Genomic DNA, 26,388 nt, shown 5'->3' with positions numbered 1-26,388 from the left:
CGGTACGTCCACCCGGCCTCCCGCATGCCCACTATACGCCCTCGCTCAAAGTCCGTCAACTGCACATACGGTTCACGTCCACGCTGTCGCGGCATGCTACCAGTGTTAAAGACTGCGATGGAGCTCCGTATGCCACGGCAAACTGGCTGACACTGACGGCGGCGGTGCACAAATGCTGCGCAGCTAGCGCCATTCGACGGCCAACACCGCGGTTCCTGGTGTGTCCGCTGTGCCGTGCGTGTGATCATTGCTTGTACAGCTCTCTCGCAGTGTCCGGAGCAAGTATGATGGGTCTGACACACCGGTGTCAATGTGTTCTTTTTTCCATTTCCAGGAGTGTATATTGACGCCATCGACAAGGTCCGGCCTGTTTGTAGCTACAAGGACTAAGATATTTCCACTGCGTGTTGGCAGCCGAACTAGCTGCTCAAGATAGTTTCCGGAAAACGTGCTCAAAAGTACTTCGGAAGACTATCTGTCTGTACACCCTCAAATGAATCCATAGACGCCTCAGTCTACACTCGTTCTCGTTTCCAAGTAGTGTTGATGATCTGGGTATTTACTGATCCCTGAAGGCACAATTTGTTCCTGTTTCCAACCACTAGGATAATGATCCGAATTTCCATCTCGAAGACATATTCGGCGGTTTTAATACCGTACACTCAGATTTTTTTAGACAAATTTACTGCGTAAAGGGTAGTTAGGAATATTATTCGTTGCGACCTAATTCTGATAGACTTAAATAACACTGAAGGTTGCAGTTCATTCTCGACGTCAGTAAAGGAGGAAACGACTGCAACTTCAAACGAAAGTGTTGTTCTCTTGGACGATGGCAATAAAAATGAGGACAAAAAGGAGAATGTTTACTCTGAGCTGGAAAAAATGTTAATGTAACTTATCTGTGTCAGCAATAAATCGCGAGTATAATTTAAATGCAATTGTGCAAAATGCAAATCAGCATTCTGTTACAGAATCTGCAATGCCAGACTCGTGTTCCACATATTCAAACAAAGCAGGAAATGTTCTCGATATGAAATACAGATTTCACAAAAGACTGGGTGCCTCCAGAAAACAAGTAATAAAACACTGTGATCGCTCGCAGAACGTGAAATAGGAATGGTAGTATTCAAAGTACAGAGAGAAATTGGTGAAACACAACTAAAAGACACAAAAAAAATCGCGTATTCAAACGATCACTTTGTAAATTTATTCCAAGTTCAACAGCTTTTGTGCAAATAAGTTGTTAATGAATGCCACCCTCATTGTACTGCGATTCCTGTTAGCTTCATTTTCTGTAAGTACAGGAATTTCTTTGTAGGCTCTTCTCCTACAAATACAGAGTCACGCGTTTCAGGCTCCTCGGCCGATTCGCTGACAGCTATGTTGTGCAAGACAAATACCGAGAGTATGATAATTGCAGCGCAATATAGTTTTAAGCCGAATCCTAAACTTAAGTAAGTCAGCATTTTAGACATTAACAAATGTTGCGAAAGGCAAAAGAAGCGGCAAGTAGAAAACAAAATCAAGAACTGACCTGGCATAGAATTTGACCTTCTGCAAAGTAGTCCAGAAGACATTCACGTTTTTGTTTTTTTTTTAATCTTTAACAAGTTTAACATCATACAAATACCAATCAGTAACAAAAAATAGTGTAAGAATTATACCTAGCGAACCACAGACGTCCGCTAGGACAGTGCGGGTGGCGGGGGGAGTCCGGAGAGGGTGCTTCTGGGCCCCCTCCTTCCGCCCGCCGGAATCTGGAGGATAGAGTTCTCTCATTACAGGACTCTCACACGCTTCTAGAAGTGCGTGGAAAGCCGTCAGTTCTCTGGGATACTGTATGTAAGTTTTCTGTGTCAACTATATCATTTCTGGTGGTGATGTTGAGAATACGTGTTCGCAGATGCTGTCTACTTCGCGGGGGTGGTGGCGGCGATCGGCGTGGCGTCGCTGGGCGTCTTCTGCGTGATGAGCGTGCTGCAGATGGCGATGGTGGCGTCCAAGGACCAGATCTGCATGCCCTACAGCGCCCTCGTCATCGCCAAACTGGCGCTCGCTCTCCTGGCCAGTAAGTAATCATAATCTCACATACACTCATTTTTCGTTACTTCAGATATCGAGGGTGATATTCGGCACGGATACCACGTACCATATTCTAAATTGCCCTCAAAGGGAAAGAGAGAGGGGGTGTTAATGATGATGATGGTGTTTGGTTTATGGGGTACTCAAATGTGTGGTTATCAGCGTCTGTACAAATTCCCAATCGTTTCACTGTCCATTCTCTCCACTTTTCCCTAAATATGAAGAAATTATGAGAACAACAAAAACACCCACTTTGCAGGTGAAGAAAATCCCCGACGTGCCTGGCAATCTATCCTGGGATCCGATGATCCAAAGACAGCAACGCTAGCTTCTAGACCATGAGCTGCGGACAAGAGGGAGAGGGGGGGGGGGCAGCAAAAAGGGACACTGATACGCCATTCTGGAATCTGGGGCTAAAGCTTTCAATTCATTACAGAATTCTCATATATTTCTACCAATAATGTCCGCGATTTTGCTGTAACATTGCAGAGAATGAAGGGAAACTTGTGGCTTTAACAATCAGTATATAACTTAGGATTGACAGTCCAACATGCTGTTGACGAAAGATTCGTCATTTCCTTGAACCAGAGACAGAGTTGATGTGCTCCTTTATGTAAATGTGCTAGAGTAGTGTCCAATCATTTGTCACTTCCTGATTTAGCCATCATACAGCTGCTGGAAAGACCTGTCCAATACCTAGGAGTGCAGAGACCATCACAAATTCCTAGTCGAGACCCATGAGAAATACAGACTGTGGCGCATACCAAACAGCATATGACACAGCAGGTCTTGTGCGTGCCAGCAGCTATCTCTGGTGAGGAACGAGATAACAACCTCAGACGAGTTTAGTAACTCTTAACTGCACATTTCAGTGCACGCAAGCTCTCGACAGCACAGGACAAAGTTAAGACCTTTAGTGGGCACATTTTCATTGTCATACTGATCTCCTGTGGGCGTTGCACGGAGCCAAGTGCCCGCAAAATATAGTGGAGAAGACGGCTACTGTGACATCACAAATTCGTTGTGGGGTCCGTATTTCTCGTGGGCTCCATCCCCAGTATACTCCGACGACTCTCTTGCAGTGAAATATAAATAAGGCTTCAGTATACCCGGCCAGCACCCTCCTCCAATTCCCACTAGGACACTCCCCCTCTCTTTGCTGAAGACTTAATCGCAACAGTTGTTTATCTCTTTGCGCAAACAAACGCTGTGGTGGTCTTATCAGATTACGATCAGTTTTACATGGCAGAGCGATTTTAATCCTGAAGAATAGAGCAATTCCAGACTGTAGAAGTGATTATCTGTGCTTTGTGTGTGGACTCAAATGTAATAGCTGGAACGAGTAAAAGACAGAGAAGAAAAGTGAAGCTTCAAGGTTGAAAAAGCTGTCCACTCTAGGAATTTCTATTTCCTCGGATTCCGGAGGCGGCTCATGTAAAATTTTGCCAGTCTGCTACGATATTACAAAAATAAACAGGTTCTATTCCACTACGTAGTCACGATAGGCATGACTTAATGTTTTTGTGATATTAGCTTTACTTATTACACTTAGATCAATTATAATGTTTATATGTTTACGATTTCCACTACGCCTTTTTTAGTAATCCATTAACATGTCCTACATCTTCCACTCCCCCTGTACCCCACGTATGGGAATCAAAAAAGTATATTGTGAACATCACATTCACAGATCCAGCTCTTTTCATACACTTTCATATTAAATTTCCTCTTATACTCGCCTTTTTACAATCACCTATAGCCATTGGACGTACAAGGGTACTAGTCATAACTAAGCTGATATATCAATTTTATACACAAAAATGGAACTGTTTAAATGTATACGAGTTCTATAATTAATAATTTAACATTACAAGAAATAAAGTAAAATTTGATAAAGATGGTAGCAGTGGGATTCCAACCTGAGCAGACAAGACCCCAGTCTTGTGCTAGATCACTGTGCCCTGGCACTGATACCTGAAGCGCAGCTAAAATGTCCCCCAATCTCTACTTGTAAATCTAAAGAGAGCATTTTATCTACTTGTGAATCTAAAGAGAGTGTTTTACCGTCTTCTGTGACCTACTCACGACAGCCGTGTGTTGGTTAGAAAAGGCCACTTGTGGACCTGCAACCAATCAGTTTGTGTGCTAGACACAGTGGACCTACATCTGAAGTTATGGTCTGGAGTGTGATTTCATATGACAACAGCAGCACTCTCATGGGCATCCCATGCACCCTGCCTGCAAATTTGTACATCAATCTGGTGATTCGATCTGTTGTGCTGTCATTCATGAACAGTATTCGAAAGAGTGATTTCCAACAGTATAACGCAAAAATTTCTTTACTCTACATTATTTTTTGGTGCTGAGATTTTTCTGTCAGCTTAACATAGAACTCAGGTAAAATTATATACATTGAAATGTGTGAGAGTGCGTTGGAGGAGGAGACTGTCAGCATGTGAAAAAGTGACATAAATTACAATCGTATAAATGTCAGCATGTTCCCATTTTTTACATGTAAACAAGTTACACATGCCACATCATGGAGAGAGATCACAATTATGATGCTGGAATATGTAAGTAATTAACTGACTTAAGCTCATAAATGTATGCATAATGTGCTATAAAACTCTTTGATCATTTGCCCAATGACACAACAAGCCTTGCAGGAAGCATAGTGAAAGTTGAAAGTGAGCTCAATATGATGCTTACAGCAACTCCTTCAACTTCATTAAGCAATTGTTTGTAAACTTGTAGCGTGTTTAATACAAAATAACTACAGCGCAGTACTTCTATTGATAAAGTAATATTTTCATTATATGAATTGATGTGTTAAAAATATTTAAAAACAAATTAATTTAAGAAAATTTTAATTAATTTCCTTCATTGCTTTAAAGTATCTCAGTCAAGTGTCAAATGAACATGTAACCAATCAACTAATGTCTTATAAAAATAATCAGGTATATGAGCTTGCTATTACACAGCTCAATTTTAAAATAAAATTGCTTTTTGTACAAACAACTGGAGTCAGATTTGTATAAGAATAATAGAAATTCCTGAATGTAACAATATGCAAAATAAATTAAAGGCAACCATTCACCTTTACATCTACATCTACATCTACATGGATACTCTGCAAATCACATTTAAGTGCCTGGCAGACGGTTCATCGAACCACCTTCACAATTCTCTATTATTCCAATTTCGTATAGCGCACGGAAAGAACGAACACCTATACCTTTCCGTACGAGCTCTGATTTCCCTTGCCTTATCTTGGTGATCGTTTCTCCCTATGTAGGTCGGAGGAGAAAGTTGGTGATTGGAATTTCATGAGAAGATTCCATCGCAAAGAAAAACACCTTTCTTTTCATGACGTCCAGCCCAAACCCTGTATAATTTCAATGACACCCTCTCCCATATAACGCAGTAATACAAAACGTGCTGCCTTTCTTTGAACTTTTTCGATGTAATCCGTCAGTCCTATCTGGTAAAGATCCCACACCGCTCAGCAGGCTTCTAAAACAGGACGGACAAGCGTAGTGTAGGCAGTCTCCTTAGTAGATCTGTTACATTTTCTGTGTCCTGCCAATAAAACGCAGTCTTTGGTTAGCCTTCCTCACAACGTTTTCTGTGTGTTCCTTCCAGTTTCAGTTGTTCGTAATTGTAATACCTATGCATTTAGTTGAATTTACGGCTTTTAGATTAGACTGATTTATGATGTAACCGAAGTTTAACGAATTTCTTTTAGCACTCGTGTGGATGACCTCACACTTTTCGTTATTTAAGGTCGACTGCAAATTTTCGCACCATTCAGATGTCTTTTCTAAATCGTTTTGCAGTTTGTTTTGATCTTCTGATGACTTTATTAGTCGATAAACGACAACGTCATCTGCTAACAAACTAAGACGGCTGCTCAGATTGTCTCCCAAATCGTTTATATAGATAAGAACAGCGAAGGGGCTACAACACTACCTTGGGGAACGCCAGAAATCACCTCTGTTTTACTCGATGACTTCCCGTGAGTTACTACGAAATGTGACCTCTCATTAATCCAGTCACATAATAGACGATATTCCATAAGCACGCAATTTCACTATAAGACTCTTGTGTGGTACAGTGTCAAAAGCCTTCTGGAAATTCAGAAATACGGAATCGATCTGAAATTCCTCATCAATAGCACTCAACACTTCAGGCGAATAAAGAGCTCGTTGTGTTTCAAATTCAAATGGCTCTAAGCACTATGTGACTTAAGATTTGAGGTCATCAGTCCCCTAGACTTAGAACTACTTAAACCTAATTAACCTAAGGACATCACACACATCCATGCCCGAGACAGGATTCGAACATGCGACCGTAGCAGCAGCGCGGTTCCGGACTGAAGGGCCTAGAACTGCTCGGTCACAGAGGCCGGCTAGTTGCGTTTCACATGAACGATGTTTTCTAAACCCATGTTGACTGCGTGTCAATAGACCGTTTTCTTCGAGGTAATTCATAATGTTCGAACACAATATATGTTCCAGAATACTGCTGCGTATCGACGTTAATGACACGGGCCTGTAATTAAGTAGATTACTGCTACTACCTTTCTTGAATATTGATGTGACCTGTGCAAATTTCCAGCCTTTGGGTACGGATCTTTCGTCGAGCGAACGGTTGTATATGATTGTCAATTATGGAACTAACGCATCAGCATACTCTGAAAGGAACCTAATTGGTATTCGGTCTTACACCAGAAGACTTGCTTTTATTAAGTGATTTAAGTTGCTTCACTACTCCGAGGGTATTTACTTCTACGTTACTCATGTTGACAGCTGTTCTCGATTCTAATTCTGGAATATTTACTTCGTCTTCTTTTGTGAAGGCATTTCAGAAGGTTGTGTTTAGTAACTCTGCTTTGGCAGCACTGTCTTCGATAATATCTCCTTTGCTATCGCGCAGAGAAGGCATTGATTGTTTCTTGCCGCTAACGTAATTCACATACGACCAGAATCTCTTTGGATTGTCTGCCAGGTTTCGAGACAAAGTTTCGTTGTGCAAACTGTTATAAGCATTTCGCATTGCAGTCCGCGCTAAATTTCGAGCTTCCGTGAAAGATCGCCAATGTTGGGGATTTTGCGTCTGTTTAAATTTGACGTGTTTGTTTCGTTGTTTCTGCAACAGTGATCTGACACGTTTCGTGTACCAAGGAGGATCAGCTCCGTCGTTGGTTAATTTGTTTAGTATAAATCTCTCAATTGCTGCCGATACTATTTCCTGAATTCAAGCCATATCTGGTCTACACTTATATCATTAATTTGGAAGGAGTCGAGATTGTCTCTCAGGAAGCAGACTGATATACGGCATCTACACACACGTAACAGAACACAGTATTAACTAGCTTTCAAGACCTGGCTCTTCTTCTGTTAGAAAGTACACACATTCGTGCACAACAACACAAACGTCCGAATGCCCGCTACCATAGCCATTACCACAGCTGCAGTAGTGTGTATGTGGGGGGAGGGGGGATTGATGTGACCTGTGCACTGTGTTCTGATATGTGTGTCTGTGTGCTACATATCAGCCCACTAAAGATGACGGTTGCCTTTCCTTTATTTTACGAATGGAACCACATTCTTCAGATTATGCATGTACACACATCCGCTACTAACATTTCCAGTTCTATTCTGTTTAACAAGTGTGAATATTTATTAGAGGTTTTAGGTCAGAATAATATTTCATAGTGTTATTGCTCATTAAGAAGAAAAAAGGTTATTTTTAATTGAGAAACATTTCAATTTTGTGATAAAAATGTAAGAAGTTTTCATAATTCATTCACGCACTTTACAATTTGATCAGTATACAATACGCTGAGGTGACAAAGGTAATGAGGTACCTCCTCTTACCGTGTAGAACCTCCTTTTGCCTGGCATAGTGAAGCAACTTGATGTGGCATAAATGCAACAAGCTGTTGGAAGTCCCCTGCAGAAATACTGAGCCATGCTGCCACTATGGCCATTCCTAATTACGAAAGTGTTGCTGGTGCAGTTTTTCGTGCATGGACGACCTCTCGATTATGTCCCATATACCGGGTGAGTCACCTAACGTTACCGCTGGATATATTTCGTAAACCACATCAAACACTGACGAACCGATTCCACAGACTGAACGTGAGAAGAGGGGCAAATGTAATTGTTTAATATAAACCATAACAAAATGCACGGAAGTATGTTTTTTAACACAAACCTACGTTTTTTTAAATGGAACCACGTTAGTTTTGCTAGCACATCTGAACATATAAACAAATACTTAATCGGTGCCGTTTGTTGCATTGTAAAATGTTAATTACATCCGGAGATATTGTAACCTAAATTTGACGCTTGAAACATCCGACGTTCAGTTGCGTGTTGTAACAAACACGGGCCACGGTCAGCGAGCAGCATCTGCAGGGACATGTTTACGATGGCGACCGTGTTTACGAGTGTGGCTGTAGTGTACTGTTGTGGATTGGTCTAGCTGTCGCAGTGTCCGCATGTAGCGCTTGCTGCTATTGTTATTCTGCATTCGTCTCCGCACGCAGACCAACTGTAGTACGCCGTGTTACCAGACGTCTGTGATAGTGTAGTGTTGTAGGAACTGTGACCATGGTGTATTCGAACTCTGAAAAGGCGGAGATGATACTCATCTATGGCGAGTGTCGACGAAATGCAGCTGAAGCCTGCAGGGTGTATGCAGAACGGTACCCGGACAGAGAGCATCCAACGTGCCGCACATTGCAAAACATCTACCGCCAACTGTATGCAACAGGTATGGTCGTAGCACGCAAACGGGTCCGTAACAGGCCCGTCACAGGAGATGCGGGTACAGTTGGTGTGTTAGCTGCTGTTGCCATGAACCCACACATGAGTACACGGGACATTGCGAGAGCCGGTGGACTGAATCAAAGTAGTGCCATGCGCATACTGCATCGTCACCACTTTCACCCATTTCATGTGTCGCTATATCAGCAATTACATGGTGATGACTTTAATCGAGTGTAATTCTGTCAATGGGCATTAACAGAGAATGCGTTGCAGTTCTACCTGTTTACCGATGGAGCGGATTTCACAAACCACGGGGCAGTGAATCTACGGAACATGCATTACTGGTCCGTGGACAATCCTCGCTGGCTCAGACAGGTAGAGCGACAGCGACTGTGGACTGTAAATGTATGGTGCGGAATCAATGGCGACCACCTCATTGGTCCTCACTTCATTGCAGGGGCCCAAATAGCTGCAACATACATCGCCTTTCTACAGAATGATCTGCCAACGTTGCTCGAAAATGTCCCACTGGAAACGCGTCGACGTATGTGGTATCAGCATGATGGTGCACCTGCACATTCCGCATTAATACTAGGCTGACCCTTGACAGGATGTTCGACGGGCGTTTCATAGGACGTGGAGGACGCATAAATTGGCCAGCCCGTTCTCCTGATCTTACACCTCTGGACTTCTTTCTGTAGGGTACGTTAAAGGAGAATGTGTACCGTGATGTGCCTACAACCCAGAGGATATGAAACAACGTATTGTGGCAGCCTGCGGTGACATTACACCAGATGTACTGTGGCGTGTACGACATTCGTTACGCCAGAGATTGCAATTGTGTGCAGCAAATGATGGCCACCACATTGAACATCTATTGGCCTGACATGTCGGGACACACTCTATTCCACTCCGTAATTGAAAACGGAAACCACATGTGTACGTGTACCTCACCCCTCATGGTAATGTACATGTGCGTCAGTGAAAAAGACCAATAAAAAGGTGTTAGCATGTGGACGTAATGTGCTGTTCCAGTCTCTTCTGTACCTAAGGTCCATCACCGTTCCCTTTGGATTCCTACATAATTCGGTGCTCTCCGATACACACGATCGAACAGTGGAGGAGTGTTACTCAAGAGTCAACTTTAGGTTACAATATCTCCGGATGTAATTAACATTTTACAATGCAACAAACGGCACTGATTACGTATTTGTTTATATGTTCAGATGTGCTAACAAAACTAACGGGGTTCCATTTAAAAAAACGTAGGTTTGTGTTAAAAAACATACTTCCGTGAATTTTGTTATGGTTTGTATTAACCAATTACACTAGCCCCTCTCCCCACGTTCGGCCTGTGTAATCGATTCTCAGTATTTGATGTTGTTTACGAAATATATCCGGCGGTAATGTTAGGTGACTCACCCTGTATATTTGAAGGGACTCATATTGGGCGATCTGGGTGGCCAAATCATTCACCCGAATGGTCCAGAATGTTCTTGAAACAAATTTCAAACATGTGTGGCCAGGTGGCATTGTGTGTTGTCATCCATAAAAATTCCAGTTGGACCAGAGAACCGAGTCCATTCAATGTAAAAACAACCCACACCATTATAGAGTCACCACCGGCTTGCACAGTGTCTTGTTGATAACTTGGGACCATGACTTTCACGCTCGAACAGCTCTTACAAACTGAAATTGGGGCTCATCTGAACAGGCCACAGTTTTCCAGTCGTCTAGCAACCAACCTGTAGTAACACGGTTCACGTTTTCCGTCGCACTTCACATAGCGTAGACTGGGAACTGTCTCCTAGGCATGGCCAATGTGAACTGGCTGGGCATGACCCGTGCTGCCTGAGTTGTTGTTGTTGTTGTTGTTCCGCCGGCAGAGGTCGCGGCCGAATTCTCGCGTGCCCTCTGTGGACGGGACTCTACTTGTGGCAACTACCGTCCGTGATGCGCCATGCCGATGTGCACCTCCCGCGATCTTTCTGGTGGCTACTGCACTCCTCCTCCTTCAGGGCGGTGAAGCCACTGTGATCCACTGCGTCAGAAGGTGGAGCGTCGTGCAGGAGCGATGACCTCCACGTCCAAAGGAAGGCTGGAGTCGAGGGGATCGGCCAACGCTCGAGCCGGTACCTTCAAATATGGCTGGAAATGACCCACACGAAGAGGCACCCGTCGTCCCACCACCAGAGCCCAGGACAGAATGGGAGACAAGCCGTCGAACTCCAGATCCTGGTCCACCTCTCGAGGGGCAAGATCCAGTGGCGGGGATGATGGGGAAGTGACGACCACAGGTGAAACAGCCTCCTGAGAAACCGGGCCTGCGAGAGGGGCCGGCTCTCGCTGGGGCATCTCTAACGATGGCGATGCCGGCGCTGGAGCTACTGGAGGCTGCCAAGGCTGAGAACCATCGCAGTGCAGCAGAGTCCCAGGGGGGAGGGGCGGTAGCGTCCCCTGAGAAACCAACACAGATGCCGGCAATGGAAAAGCCGGTGCCCGAGGGGTCGGAGGGTGGGAGCCCAAGCGTGGACGGAGCTGATTTTGGTGACGACGTACCTCCCGGTCCCCCACCTGCAAGGTATAGAGCCGGCGGCCATTTCAGCGCAGGACCGCCGCCGGTATCCAACGTGGATTGCGACCAAACCCACGTGCCCAGACCGACATACCCTGTGGAAAGCTGGGTACTCCGTTTTGCGAAGACTGGCGAGGACCAGGCCAGAGGAGGTGCAGCAGAGTCCTAGGTTGGCGCGTGTGGAGGAGCTCTGCGGGGCTGCGTTCTCCCATTGGTGTGGTCCAGTATGCCGTCAGGAAAAAAGTCAACACCTCCCTCGCAGGAAATTCGTGCACATACTTTTTCATCTGCATCTTAAATGTGCGCACCATGCGCTCGGCTTCCTCATTCAATTGTGGATGAAAGGGGGGAGAGCAAACGTGCCGAATACCGAAGCGCCTACAAAAATCCTGGAATGTCTGCAAAACAAACTGAGGTCCATTGTCCGAGACCAGGGTGACTGGCAGACCTTCCACAGAAAAGATTTTTGCTAGTGCCTGGATTGCAACTTCTGAAGTGGTTGAGGAGCAGCGAACCACATATGGGAACCAGGAATAAGCATCAATGACAATGAGCCAAAAGCCATTGAGAAATGGGCCCGTAAAATCGATGTGAACACGTTCCCATGCCTGGGTTGCAAGCGGCCATGAAGAGAAAGCTGACCTGGGAGACGCCTGTTGGCTCGCAGACTGGGAACAGGCGGCCACCAAGTGCTCAATTTCTCTGTCAATACCGGGCCAGTACACTTGTCTGCGAGCCAAGGTTTTAGTGTGGGAAACACCCCAGTGCCCCTCATGTAACAACGTGAGGACTTCCCTTCGCAAACTTGCAGGAACAACCACGCGAGGAGCTGTATCATCGGTAGCCAGAAGGAGAACTCCTTCCAAGACGGAGAGGCGGTCTCGTAGAACAAAATAATTACGAAGAGGGTCCAAGACCTGGCCTCGAGGTCAGGATGACCACCCCTGCTGAATGACGGGAACTACATGCCGGAGAATCAGGTCAGCTGCCGTTTCCCTGGCGACTCTGGAACTAGTGATTGGAAAGCCATCAATCGCTTGGCGGGACGCCACATCCAAATGAAAACACATAATCTCCTCTCGATCGAACTTAGGATCCGGGCCCACCAGAAGACGGGAAAGAGCGTCTGCGTTGGCATGCTGTCCAGTAGGGCGAAAATGAATGTCATAATGGTACTTAGAGAGGAACAAGGCCCAGCGCTGTAGTCTGTGGGCCGCCCTATCCGGAATCTGAGAGGCGGGGCCAAATAACGATATTAACGGCTTATGGTCAGTGATTAATTGAAACTTCGTGCCATACAAGAAAGGGTGAAACTTGGTAACAGCGTAGACAATGGCCAAAGCCTCTTTTTCCACCTGGGAGTAATGAGCCTGTGTGGGACTAAGAGTTTTAGATGCAAACGCCACTGGCTGCTCGGAACCATCCGCGTTGCTATGGGCCAGGACCACCTCCACCCCATACTGCGAAGCATCTGTAGCCAGGACCAACGGCTTATGGGGGTCAAAAGTAGCCAAACAAGGCGTTGACGTTGACGTGAGGAGGCCCTTCAACGAGGTGAATGCTCGCTCGCATGCAGGCGACCAATCAAAAGGAACACCCTTGAGCAGAAGGCAGTACAGGGGGCGAGCTATGGTGGAAGCCCTGGGAATGAACCGGTGGTAATAGGCAATCTTGCCTAAAAAAGCTTGTAACTCCTTCAGCGAAGCGTGCTGCGGAAGGTCGACGAAACCTTGGACCAAACTTCCTAGCAGCTGGATGCCGTGCCGAGAGATGGTGTAGCCCACATACTCAATGGACGGTTGGAAGAAGTTTGACTTACACAGGTTGCAACGCAAGCCCACGGACCTGAATTTGAGAAAGAGGGTGCGAAGGTTGTGCAAGTGTTCCTTCATGCTGCGGCCTGTGACAATTATGTCGTCCAGGTAATTAATACAATGAGGGATCGTCGACGTGACGTGCTCAAGATAACGCTGGAATATCGCCAGGCACTGGATATTCCGAATGCCAACCGCTGGTATTGGTAAAGGCCAAACGTGGTGTTGACGACCGCCAGCCGTTTGGAGCCCTCATCAAGTGGTATCTGATTATAAGCATCCGAAAAATCAATTTTCGAAAAATATTGGCCTCCCGCCACGGCAGAGAACAATTCATCAGCACGAGGCAAAGGATAGGTGTCCACCACCATTTGGGAATTAATCGTGGACTTGAAATCGCCACAAAGATGTCATTTTCCCGAGGGTTTCCTGACAATAACGAGGGGCGAAGCCCACTCATTAGAAGAAATGAGAAGAACGACCCCTAGGGCTGTCAGCTGGTCTAGCTCTTCTTTTACCTGAGGGTGGAGAGCCAAGGGGATCTGCCTCGCGAGTAGAAAACGCGGGCGAGCCGACGGTTCAAAATGGCTCTGAGCACTATGGGACTTAACATCTATGGTCATCAGTCCCCTAGAACTTAGAACTACTTAAACCTAACTAACCGAAGGACATCACACAACACCCAGCCATCACGAGGCAGAGAAAATCCCTGACCCCACCGGGAATCGAACCCGGGAACCCGGGCTTGGGAAGCGAGAACGCTACCGCACGACCACGAGATGCGGGCGCGAGCCGACGCCTTCAACGTTAGTCAGCTTCAAAGTCTGGAACACGCCCCAGGCCCTCCTCAAAGATATCCGGAAAGTCAGAGATCAAAGATTCCAATGATTGATAGGGAAAGTCTTCCGAGACCAACTGTATTGTGTCAGCGATAGAAAAACCGAAAGCTTGAAAGGCATCCAAGCCATAAAGGTTAGCGGAGCTCGCATCACTGACAACAATAAAAGTAATAGGCCGAGTGACTGATTTGTAAGTCACGTAGGGGAATGAACTGTTTACCATAACCGCGTAGACGCCGGTAAACTGGCGCCAACGGGGGCGACCCAAGGTCGGAGTAAGTTTGTGCATTCAACAAAGAAACTGCCGCGCCCGTATCTACTTGCAATTGTAATCGGCGCGGCCGAGCCGACACCTCGATAAAGAGTTTGTGTGCCGATGCGTCGGGAGACTGGCCCGATGAAACTTCCTGAATGTCAACGTCCATGTCCTCTGTACCTGCTTCCCTCGATTCTTTTGAGGCTGAGCGGCAAACTTTAGCAATGTGTCCTTTTTATTACATTTGCGACAAACGGCCCAACGCTGAGGGCACTCTGACCGATCATGATGTATATAGCACGACGCACAGGACGGTAACAGAGGCCGGCGGCCGGAGCTCTGTTTACGCGTCGTGCGGGAGCGGCCGTAACGGTCGGAGTGTACTGCTCGCACGTCTTCCACCCCGGACGCAGTGGACGCGGCCGCGCCGCCCTGAACCGCCACGACGTCGCACCACGATTCCAACTGTTGACCTGCGGCGTGAGAGACTTCATACTATTGAGTAATGGACAGGACTTCCTCAAGGGAAGGGTCTTCTAACTGCAGGGCCCGTTGCCGGACCTCCCTATCAGGGGCCGAACGAACAATGACGTCGCGCACATAACGTGGGTATACGACTCTCGCGACTGCTCCGTGACAAAATGACGCGACTAAAACTGTGCAGGGTAGCGGCCCACGCCCGGTAAGACTGATGGGACTGTTTCTTGCACTGATAGAACTCGACCCTAGCCGCCACAACATGAGTGCGGCGGCGATAATATGAAGACAGCAATGAACACAATGCGTCAAAGGGCAAGGACGAGGGTTCCTGCAACGGCGCTAGCTGCCACAAAACTTGATACAGCGAGGAAAATATCCAAGACAAGAAAAGAGCACGACATACTTCCGCATCGGCAACATGAAACGCCTGGAAATGCTGCCGAAGGCGATGTTCATATGCGTCCCAATCCTCCGCCGTCTCGTCATACGGGGGAAAGGGAGGAGGGAACTGCGCTGGAGCAGACTGCGTGGAGAGCAACGCCGGAAGCACTTGTTTCATGGTTGCCATGAGCTCCGTCTAATGCTCAACCAAAACCCGCACTAAATCCTCCATGCCGTGGATAAGCTGCGAAACTGGAACGACGCAACACGCACAAGAACGACCCTACTCGTCGCCAATTGTGTAGTAACACGGTTCCCGTTTTCCGTCGCACTTCACATAGCGTAGACAGGGAACTGTCCCCTAGGCATGCCCGATGTGAACTGACTGGGCACGGCCCGTGCTGCCTGAGTTGTTGTTATTGTTCCGCCGGCAGAGGTCGCGGCCGAATTCTAGCGTGCCCTCTGGTGGACGGGACTCTACTTGCGGCAACTACCGTCCGTGACGCGCCGTGCCGATGTGCGCCTCTCGCGATCTTTCTGGTGGCTACTGCACAACCGATATGGTCACAAGCCCAGGAAAGGCGCTGCAGGCGATGTTGTGCTGTTAGCAAAGGTACTCGCGTTCATTGTCTACTGCCATAGCCCATTAATGCCATATTTCGCCGCACTGACCTAATGGATACATTTTTTGTATATCCCACATTGATTTCTGCAGTTATTTCATGCAGTGTTGCTTGTCTTTCAGCACTGACAAGTCTACACGAACGCCGGTGGTCTCAGTCGTTAAGTATAGTGTCGACCGGTATTCTCAGCACACTCCTGACTCTGTGGATCTTGGAATATTGAATTCCCTAATTATTTCCGAAGTGGAACGCCCCATGCATCTAGAACCAACTACCATTCCGTGTTCAAAGTCTGTTAATTCCCATCGTGTGGCCACGATTATGTTGGACACCATCTCATATGACTCACCTGAGTACAAATGACAGCTCCACCAGTACACTGCACTTTTATACCTTATGTATGTAATACTACCACCATCTGTATATATGCTTATCGCTGTCCTTCGACTTTCGTCACCTCAGTATATATTGCAACACTTTCTTAAGTGCTGTTTCATCAGGATTCTTGCGAGACATTACAGCTTAGAACCAGTTTGTCAAAAATTTGACAGAACTCACAATTAATAAAATAGTAAATACAGGTCTACTACACATGATTCATTTGTTTCCAAAGTTCCATATTTTCCAAAGTATTACATGCAAAAATATGATTCAGGCATGAAGAGAACCATAAACTCTCGATGTTTGCATTTTTACACTCCACAAATGTTCTAAGAGTGTCCCTATGGTCTCACAACAGTACCTAATACAACAACATCCTGGGGATCATAACAACAGCATTGATGAGGACTCTGAGATGTTCAAGTGGTCGTGGCAGTGGGGTATGTAAACAGGGTTATTAATCATAAATGTACACCGAGAGGAAAAAGTCACAAAGCATTAGGTCAGGTGTCCTCAGGACCAAGGGAACTGAGCCACATCATCTTCATCACTAAGTCCAGTCTAGTGATTCCAAAGTTCTTAGTTTAGGTAGCGATGAACAGTAATGCTCCAATCAGAGGGTAACCCATCTTTTTGTAAAATGAAATTCTCAGAATCAGCTGGAAGTTGTGGAAACAAGCACAACTGCAACATATCGACGTAAGTGGTTCCCATTGCAGTCTTTTCACAAAAGAAAAATGGCCCACACAGCTTTGTCTGTGACACTGCACAGAAAACATTAACCTTCAGCAAATCTCATAAATGCGCCAGAATCTGATGAGGATGTTAAGTGACACACACTCTCACATTGTGGTAATTAACCTTCCCAGATGGGTGGAAGGTTTCTTCATTACTGAATATAAGCTTGGAGGGGAAATGTTCATCCTAAAGCACTTCCTGCATTGTGATTCAAAACTGGAGGCACCAGCCATAATCTTCCGGTTTAATTGTTGAATCTGCTGTAAATGGTATGGTTTGAAATGGAACCACAGTCACAAAATGTTCAAAACTGTTTTCTGTGATATTCCAAGTTCGTGCATTGCATGGGAAATTGATTTTTTTGCATTGCTTGTGAAACTTCCCTCAAGTTTTCACCTAATGCACTTGGACAACTGGTACGTTTCTGTTTATAAGGGCAACTAGTGTCGCTAAACTGTTGATACCAATGCACAGCGCTCTGGATACATAGTTATAGTTTCTTTTTTGTCCATTGATCAGTTTTACAGTGATTTTAGACATGTTATGTTCCAAATGTATACAGAAACAAACAAATTTCTTGGAAATTTGTCATTTGATACATAAAATAATTCTTTAGTAATGTTTACTGATAATACTTTTACTGAGTGATATATGATAGCCTGTGTGTGTGATTTACACAACACACACAGAGAAAGTCTACAGGCTAACTGTTTTTTTTTCTTTTTTGTCATACTGCTAATAATAATAAATAATACAGTTAGAAGAACTGAAGACTAATCTTTTAGTTCATCTATGTTAAACCCACTGCATAGAAATATTAGGACATTTATGCATTATTGTAAAGCTACATCTTTTCAGCCCAACAATTTGTTTTCCTTTTCATTCTTTCAGGAAAATTTGACATTCCAATTTAACATTTGTCCTATGGATTTTCCAACAAGTACAATTTCACCTCATACCAGCATTCAGAGATGAGGTGTTCCTTGAGTTTTCCTACAAGTACAATTTCACTTCATACCAGCATTCAAAGATGAGGTGTTCCTTGAGTATTCTTTTGAAGGTGCTCAGTTCCTTTATGCTCTTAATGCTAGATGGTAGTCTCTTATAAAATAAGTTCCCTGCAGTTGCAGGGTCCCTGTCTGTCATTTTCAATCTTTTCCCATAGATGTGGTAATTTTCTCTCTTTCTTCTGTTTTGGTCATGAAAGTCTCTGTTTAGAGGTGCTGTATAATTTACCACTAGAAGAAATATTGTCTCATATATGTACAAACTTGATACAGTTAATATTTTAAATTCCTTGAATTTGTTTCTGAGGCCTTAGTTTAGCTATGCATCTAATAGCTTTCTTTTGAAGTTTTAGAATTCTTTGTACATGTACATCTGCTGCACCACCCTGTATTGAGATACAGTACAATATGTGTGGAAAAATAAGTCCATAGTACATTTTAAGCAAGGTTTCTGTGTCCACCATACAGCACGTTTTTTCATTAAAATATCTTTGAACTTTTTTGGAACAGATCCTGTCAATGTGGCTTTCCCACATCAGAAATTTGTCCATGTCTATACCCAGAAATCTGTTACAGTCCACTGATTCTAAGTGTACATTCCCATACCCAAAGTAAATTCCTCTGCTCTGTTTGTTCTGTTCTTCCTGTTGATCATTAAGTTATTTTCTGTAAAATACCTTTCTGCCACTTGCACGTTCTCACTGGCTCTTTCCTCCAACTCCTTCACTGAGTCACTGCATATTAGTATAGTTGTGTCATCAGCATACAGATTAGATTAGATTAGTTTTCGTTCCATAGATCCGTGCTGAGGAGATCCTCGTGGATGTGGAACATGTCAATTTTTTTTAAGCTGAAATAACAATACTAATAGTATGAATATATACAATACATCATTTGTTTCTATTAAAAAATTCGTCAATGTAGTAAAAGGAGTTGGCCACTAGTAAGTCTTTCAGGCTCCTTTGAAACTGATCTTTATTTGTAACTAAATTTTTTATGTTTACTAGCAAATTATTGAAGATGAGTGTTCCTGAGTAGTGGACCCCTTTTTGAACTAAAGTAAGTGCTTTTAAGTCCTTGTGCAGATCATTTTTGTTCCTGGTATTGTATGTATGAACTGAGCTGTTTGTTGGAAAAAGAGATATATTATTTAGGACAAATTTCATTAATGATTAAATATACTGAGAGGCAGTAGTTAGTATACCCAGTTCTTTGAAGAGGTTTCTACAGGACGTCCATGAATTTACTCCACAAATAATACGTATTACACGCTTTTGGACTCTGAAAACTTTTGTTTGACTTGAAAAGTTACCCCAAAATATTATACCATATGACATTATGGAATGAAAGTAGGCAAAGTATGCAAGCTTTTTCATTTTTATGTCGCCTATGTCTGCTAACACTCGAATTGCAAATACAGATTTCTTAAGGCGTTTCTGCAGTTCTGTGGTGTGCTCTTCCCAACTGAATTTATTATCAAGTTGTAATCCCAGGAATTTAAGACTGTCAACCTCTTCTATCTGCTCTTCTTCGTATTTTATGCATATGCTGGATGGAAACCTCTTACAGGTTCTGAATTGCATATAGTGAGTCTTTTCGAAGTTTAATGTCAGTGAATTGGCTTTAAACCATTTATTAATATCCATGAAAATATCATTAGCAGATCTTTCTAGAACTACACTTGACATACTATTTATTGCAATACTTGTGTCATCTGCAAACAAAACGAACTGTGCTTCTGGCAGTGTAACTGATGAGAGATCAATAATGTACACAAGAAAAAGCAATGGCCCTAAGATGGATCCCTGTGGGACACCACATGTAATTTCTTCCCATTCTGATGATGACTGATGACTTAATTCACTAGTCCCTTGAACTGATACCCTTTGTTTCCTGTTAGTGAGGTATGACTTGAACCATTTTGCAGCACTGCCCGTGACACCATAGAATTCTAATTTACTTAAAAGGATGTTGTGGTTCACACAATCAAATGCCTTTGACAAATCACAGAAAATACCTGCTGCTTGTAATTTGTTATTTATTAAATTAAGTACATTTTCACTGTAGGTGTAAATAGCCTTATCGATATCAGAACCCTTCAGAAATCCAAACAGTGTTCTTGATAATATGTTATTTGTGGTCAGATGGTTGAGCAGCTGCCTGTACATTACTTTTTCTAAAATTTTTGAGAATGCTGGCAAAAGTGAAATCGGTCTGTAGTTTGATGGTATCTCTTTATCCCCTTCCTTGAATAGAGGCTTAACATCTGCATATTTTAGCCAGTCAGGAAATGTCCCAGTTATAATTGACCGGTTACACAAGTAACTTAGAATTGTACTAAACTCACAAGAACATGCCTTAATTAACTTTGTTGATATTTCATCATACCCACTAGAATGCTTTGTTTTTAAAGATTTTATTATGGGCGTTATTTCTTTTGGTGAAGTGAGTGATATATTCATGTATTTGAAGTTATTTGTGAAGGCTAGTTTCAGATATTCAAGGGCATTATTTACTGATCCTGAAAGTCCCATTCTATCAGTAATGTATATAAAGTACTTGTTAAATAGATTTGCCACACCATGCCCATCAGTTACTAATGTGTCATCTACCCTTAGTGCTATTTGCTCCTGTTCCTTTCTGGTTCTACCAGTCTGCTCTTTCACTATATCCCATATTGTTTTTATTTGTTTCCCTGACATTGCTATCTTCTTCTCGTAGTGCATTTGTTTAGATGTCTGAATTACTTTTTTTAATGTTTTGCAGTATTCATTGTATTTAGCTAAACCATCAGCATTGGAGCTATTCTTGGTCGACAGATACATTTTCCTTTCTGTCTTACAGGAAATCTTTATACCTTGTGTAATCCACGGTTTTATTATAGACTTCTGTTTAATTTGAGTAACTTTTAGAGGAAAGCAGTTTTCAAACATGGTACTGACATTGTTCATGAATGTGTTATATTTTTCATTCATGTCATGAGCACTATAAACATCTTTCCAGTTCATATCTTTGAGCAGTTTTCTAAAACACTCAATTTTTGGTTGATTGACTACTCTCCTGTGCTCAGATTTAGCAGTCTTGATAATCTGCTTAGAATTTACATCTAAAACAAGGAGCTGCATGTCATGATCTGATAGTCCATTTATAACAGGTTTTATGATATGATTTTGTTCCTTTGATTTGTCTATAAAAAATGTTATCAGTGGCTGTCCTTGAGGATTTTGTGATCCTAGTTGGAAAGTTTACAGTGTTAGTTAGATTGAAAGACAACATTACTAACTGCAGTGAATGTTTACTGGAAGATTGCATTAGAAAATCTGTATTAAAGTCACCAGCAATCAAAATTTCTTTGTTTCTTCCTGTTAAATAACCCAAAAGAGCTTCTAGATGATCTAAGAATAGATTATAATTTCCTGCAGGTGCTCGGTAAATAGTTATTCTTATATAGGATCTGTTATGGAACTCTACTTCTGTTGCACATGCTTCTAGATGCTGCTCTAAACAGAGTTTATTAATGTCAATGTTTTTGAAGTTATGGCAGTTTTTGATAAATGTGGCAACTCCTCCTCCATCCATATGTGCTCTGCAGAAGTAGGAAGCTAGCTTAAATCCTGAAATGTCTAACATATTTATATCAGTGGTCATTTTGATGTTCAGAGAGGCAGATTATGTCAATTTGGTTAGATGAATTCATTTCATCGATACAAATGAGTGGTTCATCAACTTTATTTCTAAGTCCCGGAATGTTCTGGTATAATAAAGATAACTGATACTGCATACTAATGGGATTGTAACTGCTTTGGTGAAGATGAACTGTCAGTTTCTGATTACTTTCTGTTAAACACTGTTTAAATGGAGGCTGTATGATAGAATCTGACTCCTGTTCATCTGCTTTTAAAACTGAGTGTGTCTGCCAATCTCTCTTAAAACTCGTTTTCTTTCCCCCTTCCCTATCCTAAACAAGGCATCCCTCTGACACCTGTGACCACTGGTATTTTACCACTTGTGCCAGTGCCCCCCTTAAATTTTCTGCAATCAACCCAGACAGTTTTCCCTTCCCTTTCCTATTGAGGTAAAGGCCATGCCTAGTGTAGTCCCACCTATCGATAGCATCCACAGGAATCAAACCAATATGGGACCCTATGTCCATCCTAAGCAGCCACTCCAACTCCAAGTTCACCCTCCCTACGGAAGAGTTCAAATGAGGCCGATCATTTTTTCATTTACAGCAGTGGGCATATCATTTATGCATAATATAAGGACCAGAGGTCTTAGTACTGAACCCTGAGTTACTCCATTTTTACCTGCGGGAAACCAGAGTAGACATTTCTCTCTGTATTTCCAGATTTATGTTTTATTTCAACACTCTGTTGCCCATTTTCAACAAATTTTTTTTATAATATGAGCAGCTTTCCCTCTTATGCCAAAGCAGTCCAGTTTCTGTAGAAGAATTTTATGCCAGACACAGTCAAAAGCTTTTGAAAGATCTAAATAGACAGTGGATACTTTCTATTGATGATCCAGTGCCTCACTGATGTGTGTTATGAAGTTTGTCATTGAAGTCTTGGTGAATCTTCCCTTCTTAAATCCATGTTGTGCCTCATTTAAGATTTTATGCTTCTCTATGAAGTTTATAAATCCATCTTTAATCACTGCTTCTACTATTTTAGACAGAACATGTGTGATAATTATGGGCCTATAGTTTTTGGGGTCTCCTTTATCCTCTCCTTTGAATACTGGCACAACATTACTCATTTTTAAACATTTTGCGAATACTCCTTTCTTCATTATTAAATTTATCAGGAATGCTAGAGGCTCAGCAAGACTAACACAGTGTTTGACCGTTTTTACTGGCATGCCATCCAGACCTTCTGCATTTTTATATTTTAGTTCACCAATTTTTTAAAAAAAACTTCAGATTCATCTGTAGGGAGGAGTTATAAACTCTCGGCCACCTTTTTGGGACTTTGCATTCTTTTTGGTACTGATGTGTCTTGTTTTAGAAGTTTCTCCACTATAGCTATATAATAGTGCTGGTTGAAAATATTGCACACTTGTTGTGAATCAGTCACTTCTTTCCCGTCCCTTGTCAATGCTATGTTTGTATCTTTAAAGGCATGTGATTCTTTTCTGCTTTCAATTATATAATTCCAGACTGTTTTAGAGATGTTAGAAGACGATTGTATTTCAGGTCTTTGATGGCTGGCCTTTGCTTCCCGTATCATCCTAATGTACGCTTTCTTCGTACACTTGTATGCCTCATGATATGTTTCAAAGAGTTCAGTCAGTTCATCTCTTGCTTTTTTAATTTCTGTGGTGAACAATTCTTTTGTTTGGGTTACCCTTAATAGTTCTGCATCTTTTAGGACAACCTGTATCTATATGGTGCTTAATACAACACAGAAGATTCCCAGCTCTTTCCTACATTGTCGTCTATGTAGATATCATCCCGCTTTTCTTCTTTTCGCAAAAATTCTAGCCTGCTCAGATTTCTAAGGTTAATTTGTCTAAATTCAGCCACTACATTTTCCTCAGTTTTTATGTGATCTTAATTTTTGTCCAAAATGGTCTACAACAATAGTATTTATAATCTGAACTTTTTGTCTGTCTTTAGGTATATTTTACAGGACATGGTCTATTAATGAGCTAGATGTTTCTGCATGTCTTGTTGAATTTGTTACATGAAACTGGAGATTTTTATGTCCTTATAATGTCTTGAAAACTTTTTGTGTAGCCACTGGCTGTAAGCATATTTAAGTCACCAGCTATTATTACATAAGTTTATTGCTTTGTGACTTTATGCAGTAGCACATCATTTTCCAGCAAAAAACTTTATATATATGAGGTAGGTGATCGGTATATCCCTCTTACAAGGCTTTTTTCCTCCATGAAGTTTATTTGTACTGCCGCTGATTCAAAGCAAAATTCTGTACAGTTTGTGATCTATGGAGTGCAATTCCCTACTTTGCTGTCTACATATATTGCTAATCCCACACTTTTACGTACAATTCTGCAGTAATATGCTACATTTTTATGTCCCATTAGATTGAAGACCTTTAATTCATTCTCCTTTAAACCAAGCTCAGTTATTATCAAAATGTTGGATGCTTCAGCAGCTAATAACACTTCTAAATCTTCTGATTTGTTGGATGCAAATTGAACATTTTGGTGCAGTATTTTTAAATTGAATTTCTTTGAATCTATTGCTCTACTTATTATATTGGTTTTTCCCTCCCGCTTGGTATCAAAAATTTTGGCCCTTCTGTGAGTGCGCCCTGTTCTTAGTGTTTCTTAACATGGGTCCAGGTGCTGCTGTCAGATCTACTGTTGATGTTTGCACTACTTTCGCTATTGATGCTGGAAATACTACTTCCCTGGACACTGGTGTGGTGACCCTTCATTCCAAAAAAAAACTTCTTGTTTGTAATCTAGGGCAATAGGATCCTCTTCTTTGCTAGGTTTGTCGAACAGTTCACTTAACTGAGAAACTTCCTTTTACATGTGTTTCCTTTTCTATTTAGGTGTAGTCGTGGTTTGCATGACCATCATGGTTCATTTCACTAAGGTCTACCAACTGTACGTAGTTAAGTTTGTCACACCATTTTTGTAGCTCAGAGTTGTACAATTTCCTCTACACACGACCATATTGGCAGGTCATGTCGCACTGGAACAGTTGTGGTGACAACAACATTTGTAGTAAACAATTTTGGCAATATGTTTGGGAAACACAGCAGGTCAGTCTTGCTTTCGCTTGCATATACATCGTTTCCGCCGCCAATAAGCACGACGTGATCGTCTTTTTTTTAGTTAGCTTGCATCTGTTGCAGTATTTTCCAGCACTACATTTAACTTGGCACTAGACTTTACTTTCGCGAAAACCGAATGTTTTGAATGCATACTCTCACGTAAGCATGGGCAGAGGTTTTTTGGCGCATTTTTGCGTAGGAAAGATTTTTTTTCGGGAGTGTTTTCATTGTTTTTTTGTTTTCCTGCACTGGTTTTATTATCATGGTCAATGTCTAGTGCTGAAAAGTTGTTTGTCAGCAGTACTTACATGCTGAAATTATTTGCACGTTTTGCTCGGCACACGCCACATTTTCTGCGCGGAATAACCGGTAATCGTAACGTTTTCTTGTGATAGATGGTGTTCCCGAGAGAGAGCGTTATGTTTCAAATCCAGCTCTTGATACTTACTCTCAAGTTTGCTGTATTTTGAACTGATTGTCTCCAGATCGTCTGTTAACACACTTATAATTTTTTCTTTTGAGATTAGAGTGTCCATTACTTCGCGGCACTGAAAGCATGTCCACTCATGTTCGTCTTTTATATATTTCAGGTCCACTTTTACACATTTTTTGTGGTACCAGCCCTTGCAGTCAACGCACGGTATACCTTTTTTCACAGATTTTACACACATCACTATCGTATTTTGAAGTTATTGAGACATAACTACATGAATGACTTTCACAGGTCTCCATCTTGCCCCATCTTCCCCCTGAATGCATGCTGCACTGTTGTAACACATAGACATCTTGCATAGCCCAACAGATGCTTTGTTGCCATTTTGTCAAGTCACTGCACATGTAATGCCAACTGGTATGCGCAATGTAAACTCAGCAAGTTCACAGCTCTGTTCTTTCATCAATCATATTTGTAAATTTACTACTTTGAAAAATATAGAACTTTGATTACGGTATTAATTGTATTGTATTGTATTGTATTTTTATTGATCCAGGCAATCATAGTATTGTACAGCTGTACATATGATATTGGATAGGTCAAGAGAGCTATTTACAGTAATTTTTACAAATTGATATTTACATTATTTTGTAGCAAGGAAATTATCTATTTTCAACAAAACAGTTAATACAAATCAAAGAGATGTAAGGTTTTACATACGATACTGGATAGGTCAAGGGAACATATTTGCAGGTAATATTTAATAAATTGATTTTACATTATTTTGCAATGAGGAAGTTAGCTATCTTTAACAAAACAGTAAATGCAAATGTTGTATGGTAAAATACAAACAGCCAATACAAATGTAATAGTAAAGTAGTCCAGTGTATTTCATAGACATGCACAGTATATAATTTTCAGACCTAATTGAACATTTATCATATTTTTTACATTTTTAACCCCTTTCAAAAAAATGATCAACTGCATAAAAGCAATGGTCCAAGAGATATTTTTTTAACTTATGTGTGAAGGCTCTTGGGTTCTTTGTTGCTTTGATTTCATTGGGTAAATTATTACACATTTTTATCCCAACATTTAAAACACTTTTTTGGTAGCAGGTAGTTCTGGACTGATTCATATGTAGGTCAGATTGCTGCCTTGTTGCATAGTTATGAATATCTCCATTGAATTTTAGTGTGCAGTCATTGTTTAACAGGTATGACTTGACAAATGAGACGATATTATAAATGTAAG

At 42.3% G+C, this 26,388-nt stretch overlaps 1 protein-coding gene across 1 annotated transcript in view; it reads left to right on the top strand.

Annotated features, from left to right (window-relative positions):
- The window catches only part of LOC126474607 (uncharacterized), a 161,697-nt gene that overhangs the window by 122,578 nt on the left and 12,731 nt on the right, over positions 1-26,388 (top strand). Inside the window, exon 3 of the mRNA XM_050102084.1 lies at positions 1,904-2,068. Within this exon, the coding sequence (XP_049958041.1) occupies positions 1,904-2,068 (165 nt within the window). The remainder of the gene's footprint in view (positions 1-1,903; positions 2,069-26,388) is intronic.

This window comes from Schistocerca serialis, chromosome 4 (assembly GCF_023864345.2).
Source record: "Schistocerca serialis cubense isolate TAMUIC-IGC-003099 chromosome 4, iqSchSeri2.2, whole genome shotgun sequence".
In the NCBI taxonomy this organism is placed as follows: Eukaryota; Metazoa; Arthropoda; class Insecta; order Orthoptera; family Acrididae; genus Schistocerca; species Schistocerca serialis.
The sequence above is the reverse complement of the archived record's forward strand: the minus strand, read 5'-3'. Positions and strand labels throughout refer to the sequence as shown.